The 12,843-nt window shown below is 37.8% G+C and overlaps 1 protein-coding gene across 4 annotated transcripts in view; it reads left to right on the plus strand.

Moving 5' to 3' along the window:
- The window catches only part of psme4a (proteasome activator subunit 4a), a 29,787-nt gene that overhangs the window by 13,706 nt on the left and 3,238 nt on the right, over positions 1 to 12,843 (plus strand). For all 4 annotated transcript variants that reach the window (XM_067386602.1, XM_067386604.1, XM_067386601.1 and 1 more), the window contains 25 exons: positions 1,174 to 1,331; positions 1,791 to 1,886; positions 2,233 to 2,288; positions 2,399 to 2,455; positions 2,659 to 2,714; positions 2,825 to 2,923; positions 3,006 to 3,068; positions 3,628 to 3,723; positions 3,805 to 3,936; positions 4,074 to 4,283; positions 4,550 to 4,686; positions 4,801 to 4,845; positions 5,545 to 5,674; positions 5,782 to 5,890; positions 5,998 to 6,151; positions 6,747 to 6,816; positions 6,967 to 7,092; positions 7,250 to 7,402; positions 7,563 to 7,667; positions 8,675 to 8,766; positions 8,880 to 9,011; positions 9,177 to 9,385; positions 9,470 to 9,555; positions 9,633 to 9,761; positions 9,880 to 10,035. In XM_067386602.1, the coding sequence (XP_067242703.1) occupies positions 1,174 to 1,331; positions 1,791 to 1,886; positions 2,233 to 2,288; positions 2,399 to 2,455; positions 2,659 to 2,714; positions 2,825 to 2,923; positions 3,006 to 3,068; positions 3,628 to 3,723; positions 3,805 to 3,936; positions 4,074 to 4,283; positions 4,550 to 4,686; positions 4,801 to 4,845; positions 5,545 to 5,674; positions 5,782 to 5,890; positions 5,998 to 6,151; positions 6,747 to 6,816; positions 6,967 to 7,092; positions 7,250 to 7,402; positions 7,563 to 7,667; positions 8,675 to 8,766; positions 8,880 to 9,011; positions 9,177 to 9,385; positions 9,470 to 9,555; positions 9,633 to 9,761; positions 9,880 to 10,035 (2,856 nt within the window). The remainder of the gene's footprint in view (positions 1 to 1,173; positions 1,332 to 1,790; positions 1,887 to 2,232; positions 2,289 to 2,398; positions 2,456 to 2,658; positions 2,715 to 2,824; positions 2,924 to 3,005; positions 3,069 to 3,627; positions 3,724 to 3,804; positions 3,937 to 4,073; positions 4,284 to 4,549; positions 4,687 to 4,800; positions 4,846 to 5,544; positions 5,675 to 5,781; positions 5,891 to 5,997; positions 6,152 to 6,746; positions 6,817 to 6,966; positions 7,093 to 7,249; positions 7,403 to 7,562; positions 7,668 to 8,674; positions 8,767 to 8,879; positions 9,012 to 9,176; positions 9,386 to 9,469; positions 9,556 to 9,632; positions 9,762 to 9,879; positions 10,036 to 12,843) is intronic.

The raw sequence follows: 12,843 nt of genomic DNA on the forward strand, positions 1-12,843 counted from the left end.
AGCAAGTGAATGGATTGGTGGAGCTCTGTCATCCTCTCTAGCATTGGTATGCCTAATCACTTATTCTTAGACCGGCAGACGTCACTCTTCCTCACTGTCTGACGTTTTATTACGTGGTTCATTTGAACTTGACTCTGCCTCAGCATTCTCAGAAAATCAGGACTATTTATGAGAATAAATCTATGAAACAAAAAATATTATGCTAGTTTAAATGTACCTAATTTTGTTTTGGAGGTCTCCTACAATAGGTTTACAGGCATCCAAGATCCAATAACACTTTAATTTTCTCACAATATACATTGCAGCATCACTTGTTTTCTCGATGTCTGAAATGGTTCCACAAAGATTTAGGGCCAGATTTACTAACGGCTTGTGCCAGCGCAAACCCTCTTTTGAAAAACTACTGTCAGGATTTACTAAAGACATGCAGTGAAAAATTAGCACTGAAACGGCATAGATGGAAAAGAAAGTTACTTGTGCGTCTGACCTTATTGCATATGCAGTTTTAGGAGTTTCCCTTTCAGATGCAAAATTTATGGGAGGAGAGTATTTAAATGAATCATGCAAGGTGAATTTACTAAGGTTTGCGCTAGTTGATTTACTGGTATTTACCACACAAAAAAAACATGTCTTAAACCGCACTCTAATTTGCGTTGATGTTGGTACATTGCGTCATTATGGAAATTATCCGTCTGCGTCTGTTCTTTAATTGCGCAGCATCAGTAGATCACAACGAATCAAACTACTCCAGGCCTCTGCTACAACTACAGTGTTTGATTGTGGGTAAAAGTAGATGTTGTATGTGGGCAGCCAATGAAGACTGGGCTGGCATTATGCAAATGTCACAATCCTACATAGGTTTGTGCAGTTAGTAAGACTGGAATTACTGATGACTAGTTTCAGCAGTTCAGAATGGGTGACAAACAATAACTCCATTTGTCATGCACTTTTCTCTTTGAAAATTTGCTGACTTTTTACACTCACAAAGCGCTATATTACATGAAAGGAAATATCTGAAAAAGCATTATGGGGCAGTTTAAAGAAAAGTGGATCAAGATAAGATAACAAAAATGACTAAATTTTTCACTTTTTTTTTTTTTTTTTTTTTTTTTACTTCAAAAATCTTATGGAGGCTGATATTCCACTAGTTGTCTCTGTCTCTCTCTGGATCAGGACTGGGGTCGGCCTGGAGACCTGTGGAACCTGGACATCAAGTGGCACATGCCCAGCACAGAAGAGAGAGAGTTTGTTTTCTACTTGCTGGATCTGCTGTTAAAGCCGGAACTCCAGCGTCTGCAGAAACACACACAGGGAGAACCGGACATGAGCAGGTCAGCCACAGGATACAGTGACATGATACAGTGTCTGTGTTTGAATTCATAGAATCTCTATTCCTTCTTTTTGTCCCACACAGCCCCATCATGAAGTTCCTATTCATCAACACCAAACCAGAAATGTGTTCGTTTTAAATTCATAGTATACTGGACTTTCTTTAAAAAGGGGCTGAATGTGTTCAGGCAGTTATTACCAAATTAATTAATGAATTAATTAAAAGCGAAAAGCAATGTTCTTAAATACCCCCGGGACCCTGTGGCAGGCAAACCATGTGTCAATGATTTAGAGAAGTCAGAGACTATTATTCAAGATTGATTTTAAGCTTTTTGTTTCTTTCATAGATGGACAGATTTTATTTTAATTCATTGATCCACATTCACAAAAGAACATTTAAGAAAAAAGACCAGAGAAAAAAAAACATTTGCTGTACTAATTTGTGTATTTTGTCTCTTCAGGGATGATGTTCTACAGAGTCTGTCCATTGTTCATAACTGTCTTCTGGGAGCAAGCCCCCTTCTGCCCCCAGTGTATGGAGAACCCGTGCCGGGGCTGTAAGTAGCACACACAATGTACACTACCGTTTAAATGTTTGGGATCAAATTACATTTTAAAATATATTAAAATAGAAAGCAACTATTTTAAATTGTAATATTTCATAATTTTACTGTATTTTTGATCAAATAAATACAGAGTAGTTTAGCATAAGAGACTTCTTTCAAAAACATTAAAAAAATCTTGCCGACCCGAAACATTTGAACGGTAGTGTATTACAGTTAAAAAATAACTCGGCAAACATCTGTGATTTTAGCATTGCATGGATTGTGCAACTATATATGATGCTCTGGTACTTATTAAACATATTAATAATATTTTGACTTTCTAAATGTTCTCATTCAGGATCAACAGTATGGTTGAGCTACACGAGACAAAAGTGTACACTGGTATTGACTATGGTAAGTGAGCATTTCCTTGTGTTTAAAATCAGTACTGAAAGCTATATTGATTAATGAAGTAATTGCTTGGCAGTGGATTATTTATTGATTGATTATTGATTGATTGGCAGACCTGTCTAGAGAGAACTACAGACAGGACATCTGTAAGGCGATTAGACCTTTACTACGTAAGTTACTTCAACATACCCTTTCTAGTGTTAAACTTTAAAGTTTAATACAGAAGATCATGTTTCTAAAGCTTTTAACATCTATAGAGAAATTTAATAAATGATACTTCTTACATATTGAGTAAAATGAAAGCTGTTTATTATTATTATTATTATTATTAAATACCTTTCAAGGATCTCTTAACTCTGTTTATTTTAAATAGAATACACACTTGAGCACTCAGAAGATGACATCAAATCCCTCTTCTCCATTATAAAGGTGAACCACAACACTGTCAGGTTTTCTCCAACATTTGTGTGTATGCCTGTGATATTTATTTTCTTGGTTATAAGCATTGGCGTGACTGACACATGGTGTTCTCTCTATAGATCATCAATGACGTGCTCCACTTTAAAGGCTCACACAAACATGAGTTTGACTCCCGCTGGAAGAGTTTCAGTATGATTAAGAAGTCTATGGAAAACAAGGTGAGACACATTTAATGTCCATCTTCTCTATATCTTCTCTATGAAATGTAGTTGACTTGACACTCTCTCTTCTTTTCTCCAGCTTCACGGCAGTAAACAGCACATTAGAGCACTACTCATAGACAGAGTCATGCTGCAACATGAGGTAACTCCTAAATAACTATTTTATTTTGTATGTTTTATATAACTACCGTTCAAAATATTGAGGTCGGTAAGATTAAAATATTTTTGAAAGAAGTTTTTGTTTTTACCAAAAGCTCACCAAAGCTGCATTTATTTAATTAAAAAAGTACAGTAATATTGTGAAATTGATCATTACAAAATAACTGTTAAAATATAATATATAGTTATTATTATTATTATTATTATTAATGTTCAAAGCAGTTGTGCTGCTTAATATTTTGTGGAAACATTTTTTCAGGATTCTTTGATAAATAGAAGGTTCAAAAGAAGAGGATTTATTTTAAATAGAAATATTCTGTAACGTTACAAGCATCTTTACTGTCACTTTTGATCAATTTATTGCATCCTTGCTGAATAAAGTATTTAAAAAATTAAAAGAAATTAATACTTTTCTTCATGATGATACTTTATAATATGTATAACATCTTTGGGTACGTTCCATTAGATAAAAATGTTTCTCAAAGACTCTTCACTGCTATGATTTCAGTGGTTTTGAGTGTTTATGCTCGTTTGTGTTTCAGCTAAGAAATCTGACCATAGAAGGGTGTATCTACAGGAGTGTTCATCAGGACCTAATAAATGACCTGCTCAGACTGTCCACCAGCAGGTACAGTCAGGTATGACAACACCGTACAAACAAACACACACTTATGCATTCACATACAAAAGCAATGAACACAACATCTCTATTACTGCAGGTGAGGAGTAAAGCTCAGAATGTGCTGTTCACAGCATTGGGAACCTACAACTTCTGCTGCAGAGACATCATTCCTGCAGTGCTGGAGTACCTGGACCCAGACCGCACTGACGTCACCCAGCAGCAATTCAAAGTAGGTCTCACACTGTTTACAATGACTAAACCCTGTAAAAAAAAAATCTAACAATCTTTTCTCTTTCTGTTGATTTGCTGCAGCTATGAGATATTGAATAAGATCATGTTTGATCTGTCTTTATTACTCTTCTCCAGGGTGCCTTGTACTGCCTGTTAGGGAACCACTCTGGGATCTGTCTTGCTACCCTGCAGTACTGGGAGTGCATTGCTCTGACATGGCCTGCCATTGTGCGTTCTGGCATGAGCCCCTCTATGTCTCTAGAGAAGCCTTCAATCGTGCGGCTCTTCGATGACCTGGCCGACAAGGTCCATCGCCAGTACGAGACCATCGGTCTTGACTTTTCTGTGAGTTCAGCAAATAGTAAACTAAATTATGAACAAAGGCTTTCCTTTTACTTGAAGCTAAAGTGTGTACTTTTTTCTGGTGTTAAAATATTAACAATTATATAAATTGTTCATTTATAATAATATATATTTACATTATTTTTGCTAATGTGTTGGTTGACATTGCACTCCTCAGCTTTTTCTATACGAACTCTAACTGTAACAGAAGTAAAAGTATTTTTTTGTTAGATGAATATTTACACTTTTCTCTTTTGTTTTGTATTCAGATCCCGGAGAGTTGTGTTGAGTTGGCTCTAAAAATGATGAAATCCAGTAACCCAGAACCGACCCCAGGTGCTGCCTCTGAACAGCAGGAACTGGAGGGAAGAAAGAGGCAGGAACAGAAAAACAAAGACTCAGTTCAGTGAGTAAATGCCTATAAACTGCATACAAATATGCTTCACAAGTTTAAATTCTGATTTATAAGCGGTGGATATCCACAAAAATTGAGTTTTTTCCATTTTATCAATCCTAACAGGAAGTATGAGAAACTAGTGATGGATCTTTTGGACTGCCGAAAAATGTACGTCTACTCATTTTGTCTGGTTAGAACAGACAGCACTTTGTTTTACAGAGTTTACATAAATAGTTATGCTGCTTTTGTATTATTCATTATTTTGTTATTTAAAGGTGCTAAAGAGGATCTTTTCGTCGACTGAGAAACCAAAGACTGTTAGTGAGTTTTTGAAATGAGCGCATGCGTAAGAACAGCTCATTTTGAGGGAACGCCTCCCAAAACTCGTGCACGAGTATTGGAACACGAGTGTTTACCACCGGCATTCGCTGTGTCGTGTTAGTGGATTCATTATGTCGGACTCACCGCAGGTAACTCATAATCTGCAGTTGTTCCTCCTGTCTCCTGAAAAACATTGCATGCGGAGCGCGCAGTTACTGGAGCGCGCAGCCGCACACGTCTCGCACAAGGAACGTCATGGCAGTGATTGACAAGGCAGAGGGCCAATCGTTTACGTGATGATCGCGTAAACGATTGGCTGATGTTTTTAAGGCCCTACCTTGTGCACAGATGATGTATATTAATATTATTCCTTTCAGTGCACCTAATAAATAGTCTTTTATCAGTTTCTAAAGACTAATATTGCAAAAATGTGTAAAACAAAACATCCTCTTTAGCACCTTTAAATTGTTCTTTGTGATTGCAACCTCTTTATTTGTTAAGATTTGCTGCATGGTAATGGAAATTCATTGCTTGATTATTTTGCAGGCCCTGGAAGTTTGAGCAGATAGCTATCGGCTTCCTGTCTCTGATGCTGAGAGATGACCGCCCCTTGCCTTCTTCTGCAGTCCTCTTTTTCGTTGAGAGCCTGAACCACGACTCTCTCTTAGTTCGCAATGTGCGTTTGTGTGTCCATTCCGTCACAATTATATTCAAGAACATATATGTGAATGAAAAGCAAAACGAAAACATGTTTCTTCTTAATTTGTGCTATTTATTGCTCAGGGTGCAATATCAGCAGTGAGTGGAATTCTAAAGCAGCTCAAGAGACCTCACAAGAAAGTGGCAGTGAATCCCTATGACATTTCTGAACTCAAAACCTCTCTTCAGTCATGTGAGTACACTAACCGTACAGTAAGATGTGAGTATATAGTCTTACTAAATGGGCACACATCGTAGAATATCTGAGATTTGTTATATTTCTTCCTATTCTTCATGTAGGTGATGGTAAAGCTCACAGCTCTCTGTTGGTGGGAGACAGGCCTGATAACCAATGGCTGCAGTATGACAGTAGCAGGTTGCCGCGCTCCCAGCAGGACTGGGAGGAATGCTGCTTCATTGAGAAAACTCACTGGGGTTATTCAACTTGGCCACGGTACACACACAGTGCTTAAAGGAAGAGTTCACCCAAACATTGAAAATAACTGTTTTCTGTTATCTTTTTCTAATTAACACAAAAGAGGAGGGTTTTGAATCATTACACAGCTCTTTTCCATACAATAACAGTTCATAGTAACTGCAAAGCTCCAAAAACACCTATAAAAGGGACTATATGAAAATTTTAAGTAATTTACTAATGATCTTTCCCTCTGCAAAGTTCTGAAAACATTGTGAAGCCAAAGGATGTCCCTTTTCATTATAATATTTTCAATATTAATTTACAGTTCAGAAGTTTGGGGCCATTTTTGAAAGAATTCTCTTATGCTCTCTCTTATGCTGCATTTATTTGATTGAAAAAAAACCCCGTAAAAACAGTAATATTCTACATATAATTAACATTTAAAATAACTGTTGGTGGTGAAGTTTGATTTTCAGCAGCCACTTTTTCATCCAAAACTGAATAAAATTTCTTTAAAATAAAAAAATCTTACTGACCCCAAACATTTTAATGGTACTGTATATTTAGCAGTTGTTTTGTCTTCCCTTTGAAGATCTACACATTTTATGTTTTGTTTCATTTCTTTGCTTAGGAAGCTGATGCTCTATGCCCCTCCTGAGGAACAGCCCAAACAGGGCAAAACAAGAGAAGAGATGAATGAGGTACACTTAATTCAAACCTAGTGGCATCTAAACCCAACCAAGTTTTGTTTCTCAAAACTGAACAGATGCTTGTACCACCTCTTAATTTCAGTTTTTTTTCACTCTGTCTTTTTTGTTTAGGTTTGTTTATTGCTGTTTTCTGTGTTGTAGAGTGAAAAGATCATATATGATCATTTCTCAGACCCGCTGTTCATAGATCAGTTCATCCAGTATTTGTCTCTGGAGGAGAGGAAGGGGAATGATAAATTCAGCCCACGTCGATTTTGCCTCTTTAAGGTGAGAGAATTTAGACACATGAAATGTAGAAGTCATTGAGCCAGATTTTCATGCTTGTTCAAACCAGTTTGGTTCTATATCTGAGTGGCATCCAAACAATCAGCATTCTCCAATTTAAAAATTGCTTACATCATAAAAAAGTATTGTGTTGTAAAAGGGCCTTTTCCGGAACTTTGATGATGCCTTCCTGCCCTTGCTGATGCCTCATATGGAGCGTCTGGTAGCGGATTCGCACGAGAGCACCCAACGCTGTGTGGCGGAGATCATCTCTGGACTCATCAGGGGCTCCAAACACTGGAGCTACAGCAAGGTATTTACATGCATGAGGTGCAATTAAGGTTTGAGTCTTCAACATCAGCATTGTTACACACCTGAACACTTGGGTCTCAATTGTTCGGACTCTGTTTGGACTAGAATAGCAGTGTAAACACCTTTGTTTGAGTCTGTATATGTGTGTTAATGTGTTACAGGTGGAAAAATTGTGGGCTCTGCTATGTCCACTCCTTCGTAAAGCTCTCTCCAATATCACCATAGAGACGTATGCGGACTGGGGCACCTGCATTGCCACTGCCTGCGTAAGGACATTTTTGTCGCATTCTTTAGACCACGTACTTGTCCTTTAGTAAGATGTATGATTATCAGTATGCTTCGTCTCACTGGGTTTTGGGAAAAATATTTGCAAAAATATACTCTTTCAAATTGTTGGATAAGTTACTATAAAAAAAGAATAAATTACTAGCTACTAATTACATCTTCACAAGTGTAATTAGATTACTGTACTAATTACTCTCTCAAAGTATTTCATTACGTATTACTAATTACTTTCGAAATCCCAAATTAACCTCGACCAGTTAAACAATACATGGATAAACATGAAACTGCTCTTTTAATTCTTTCAAATAAATAAAACAAAACTGCGTCAATTATTTTTGAACTGACCAAAGTATTTAAAGCTGCTCTCCGCGATTTTTGGCCCTCTAGCGGTTAATAAACAGAACTGCATGCGTCTTGCGGAGGAACATTCTAGCCGGAGGAACTTTTCTCCATGTATGTCTATGGCGAGTCACGCGGTTACTGTGATCCTCTGTGGCGAAGTCCTACCAGTCTGGTCTGAAATAGTCCGAATATAAACACTTATTATAAGTGTACCATAATGATTCAGGATAAGACAAAAACACGGTTTTGGAAAATGGATTCATGTTGTATATTCTCATTATATAATTTTTGTAAATTTTTAACACAAAAAAAGTTGCGGACTGCAGCTTTAAAGGGAGAAGGTTACATTAAAAACATATATTTTAACATTAGACATTAAATTTTGATGTTAAATCCAATATTGTTTTATATAGAATTGTTTTATAGTCTGTACCGTGTTTAATGCAGTTACATCATAAGTAAATGTAATTACAGGAAAATTAAGAGTAATTCCTTACTTTACTTTTTCAAGGGGAAAGTAATTAAATTAAAAGTATTTCAGAAACATTCAAAAGTCTTACCTTCCCAAAACTTTTAAACGGTAGTATGTGCTCTAATATTTTCCCAACTTAATTATTTCTTGTATACGTATGTGTGTGTTGTACAGGAGAGCCGAGACCCACGAAAGCTCCACTGGCTGTTTGAGATGCTGATGGAATCACCGGTCACAGGAGAAGGAGGTTCATTTGTGGACGCCTGGTATAACATCTCTGCCACACTTCATCTTTTGAAGCCTGAATTTCATGGTTTAAAAATGGGAAATGATGAATGTTTGTAATTTAAATGGACGCAATGTCATCTCTGTCTTTCAGCCGTCTGTATGTGCTGCAGGGAGGTCTTGCTCAGCAGGAGTGGAGAGTTCCAGAGCTGCTTCACAGGTTACTACAGTACCTAGAGCCCAAACTCACTCAGGTCTACAAGAACGTACGCGAACGCATCGGCAGGTATGTGCCTGAACACAAAAAACTATGCATTTATACGTGTTCACGTCTAGTCTTTTCAGAGCTAATGTTCATTTTTGAATTAAAACCCACCATATTATAGCAACACATTTAACTGTCACTCTTGAGTCCCGCTCATTGTTTCTCTTTTCTTCTCCCATCTCACAGTGTGCTCACCTACATCTTCATGATCGACGTGAACCTGCCACACACTCAGCCCACCACGTCCCCGCGCATCGGAGAGTTCACGGAGCGTGTGCTGGCCAGGCTCAAGCCTTTAACGGAGGGTGAGGAGGAGATCCAAAACCACATAATGGAGGAAAACACGGAGGGAGATCAAGACGAGAGGACACAGGCCATCAGATTACTCAAAACTGGTGTGTGCTTTGTGTGTGAACAAGTGTGCAGAAGTGCTTGTGTTCCAGGGCTATTTGGGGTTACAGTGTTTGTGTTTGTTTTAGTGTTGAAGTGGTTGATGACCAGCGCTGGACGCTCCTTCTCTTCTGCTGTCCCGGAACAGCTGCGTCTCCTCCCTCTCCTCTTCAGAGTGAGTCCCAGTTTTGTCTGTAATTTAGTTCACTGTCTGCAAGTCTTGTGTTTTTAAGCCTGTCTCTCACTCTCTAGATTGCTCCTGTGGAGAATGACGACAGCTATGATGAGATGAAGAGAGACGCTAAGACATGTCTGTCTCTCATGTCCCAGGGGCTGCTGTACTCAGAGCAGATCTCACAAGTCCTCGATGCACTTGAAGAGGTGACTGTCAGTGCCCATAAGGCACACACACTCGCGCAACACACATACAGTATGAGTCATGTGTGAATTTGAGGGTTTAATAAGTGATTTGACCAGCAGATGGTGCTGTTTGTTACAGATCTCAAGGAGCAGCTCGTGGCACGCACGTTACACCGTTCTCACCTACCTGCAGGTTATGGTGTTCTACAATCTTTTCACTTTCCTCAGTGATGCCAAGGCTGTCGGTGACGTGAGAGCTCTGGTACTACGCCTGCTGGAGGATGAACAACTGGAGGTGTGTGAATTAATTTGCACACTGATAATACACCCATACATTACTGTTTGTTTCACTATTTCTGTGGACTAGGTGCATCTCTGTCTCCTTATTTGGTGGGGTACAGTCAATCATTTCCCAAGCCTATTATGAGAGCACAAACTTGCCTAGTAATTCATACTGAATTTTCTGAATTATTGGTCTTCTACAGTCAACATCTTATAATTTAATGGATGAACTTTATCAGCAGCTCTTTAACTTTGACAGCTAATCAGCAGAGAATTAGAATAAAACCACTGACTCACCAGTGAAGAAATGCACAACTCCTCATTCGACTTCATGTCAAGATCTGGCTGTCAATGAATGAAGTGTCATTTTAATTAGCATAGCGAGAGAGTTGGCTTTTTGTTTTGGCTTTAATTTTTTTTAAATTTTAATTCAAAGTTTCTCTTATGTGGTGCATTGCATTTAAACCATGTTAACATCACACAAATTAGAGCTGCATGATTAATCCTTAAAAGATTGCAATCTCGATTCAAACACCTACACGATCTTAGTCCGAAACTACAACGATTCAGCTGTGTCTAATAAACCTACCTTTGACAAGTATGATCACAGCGAACATTTAAATCTGCCGCTGAGCTAGAGAGAGCAGTTGTCATGTTTAGATATAAAACGGCTTCACAAACGGTCTTTTCAGCCACACAGTATTATTATTTCTGTGTTACAATCATTAAAATGATCACAGAAGTACTGGGATACAAGTTTATAGTTCGGATATAAACAGTGATGTCTATGGTAGGGATCAAAATAAGTTTTTAACATAAGAGTAAATCAGCTTTTGAAAGTAACTTGACACTTCAAATAAAGATTTTATCAATTACATCGTTTCAGCAGTAATGGCGGTGACAAGTGACTGTTAAAAAAAATTGTATTGTCATTGAAATATCAATTCAAGAGATTCATTCAAAATGTCTGATTCATCCAGTTAGGCATAAGTCATTGAATCATTAATTTAAACTGATTGATTAAAATAACAAACATTCAAATCAATTAAATAAAAAAAGACTCCAGCAATTTGCTTTTTGTCAGAACTGAAATACGTGTTATTTTGTTTAGCAGTCGATTCAGAAACATGATCTGCATTTTAAACAAAAAATCGTGATTCTCTTATCTAGATTCGTGCAGTTCTAACACAAGTATTATGACATGCACACACAATGCAATTGTTTATTTACAAAGTGTGTGTGTGTGTGTGTGTGTTATATATATATATATACATACACACACACACACACACATATATATTGTCACGCGCATTTCGTCAGTAAAGCCGGTTCCCTGATTGCCGCTAAATCGCCATCACCTGCTTTCAAATGGAGCGGCATTTAATAGACAGAGCCGTAGATCACTGAAGACTGGAGTACAGGAATGAATTACATTTTATCAAACATATATTCAAATAGACAACATTTTTACTGTAAAAATACTCAGTATTACTGTTTTTATTTTGCAATATAACTATTTTTGATCTCATAAATGCAATCTTTGTTGAGCATAAGAGTCTTCTTTCATAAACATCTTGCTGACCCCAAACCTTTGAACAGTAGTGTGCATTTTTTGAGGACATTTTACAAATATTTGTCCCTCATAATACATAACTGCACATCACAGTCACATCATTCAGGTCTGGACAAACCAACGCAGTCGTCCTCAGAGTTCTGTCTTTTCGTACTGATTTCACTTTCATAATGTCAGCAGATACCTTAGAAACTTCTCACTCGACTCCAGTGAATTAAGCCTGATCACTGTTCAAGATTATATATCTTCAGCATATCTATATTTGAAGTCTTTAGAGGGAAGGTCTAAACGGAAGCAACTAAGAATAAGCAGGACCTTCTGTTCATGAACGTGTTAGAGTATAATCACAAAGGTTAAATGTGTCGAAAGCCAATTACGTAAGCCGCCGTGGTGAAAGTGTCTCTTTCACCATGCTTTCCTTTCAGTGATGTAGCACTCTCTTGTTTTCCTTTATTCTCTCTCTCTCTCTCTCTCTCTCTCCTCTCTCTCTCTCTCTCTCTCTCTCTCTCTCTCTCTCTCTCTCTCTCTCTCTCACACTCTCTCTATCGTCTTACTGTTACCATAGCAACTTCCAGCTGCAGCAGTATTCTGTTTCCATGGTGATATATGTTCAAATTTCCAGAGAGGAGTGTACGGCAAACAGCGAGAAGAGGCTAAAGGGGGAAAAAAGAATAGGGTTATGAGTGGAAGGAAACTACACCGTTTAATAAAGCCAATTTAATCACAGTACTTTGGATTCCATGTTATATATGACCCTCTGTCTGCTGATGTAATACAGCTACTCGGTTGATTAGTGCTAGCCAATCAGAACGTCAGAGTGACCGTATCCTAAGGTTAAGGGTCAGAGCATAGGTTCAAGATCACAAGATATTGAGATTTCAAAACAATAGCTGTTGTTTCTTTGTCAGAGCAAACACTTGTCATAAACTTACACACACATGCAGAATGTTATTGCTTAGTCAGCTTTTTATTGGTGTCTGTGTATTTTTAATAGCTAGGGATTTTTTTTAAATCCTTTTTGGTCAACTGGCTGTTCACACTAGTTGTTTAGCACATCACTGGTAATAAGCTCTAAATTTGCTTATTCACCCATTTCACCCTGACAGGAGCCCTGCTCTGGAACATTGTGTTTTGTTCTGTGATGCAGTTTCCGATCTGCCCCGTTACATAAAGTTCCACTGCTTCTTTTCTTCAGGCTGTGTGTATTTTCTTTATTTAAAGAAAAGTTCTGACACACAAAGACCCCAT

The sequence above is a fragment of the Chanodichthys erythropterus genome, chromosome 5, assembly GCF_024489055.1.
Source record: "Chanodichthys erythropterus isolate Z2021 chromosome 5, ASM2448905v1, whole genome shotgun sequence".
NCBI classification, from domain to species: Eukaryota; Metazoa; Chordata; class Actinopteri; order Cypriniformes; family Xenocyprididae; genus Chanodichthys; species Chanodichthys erythropterus.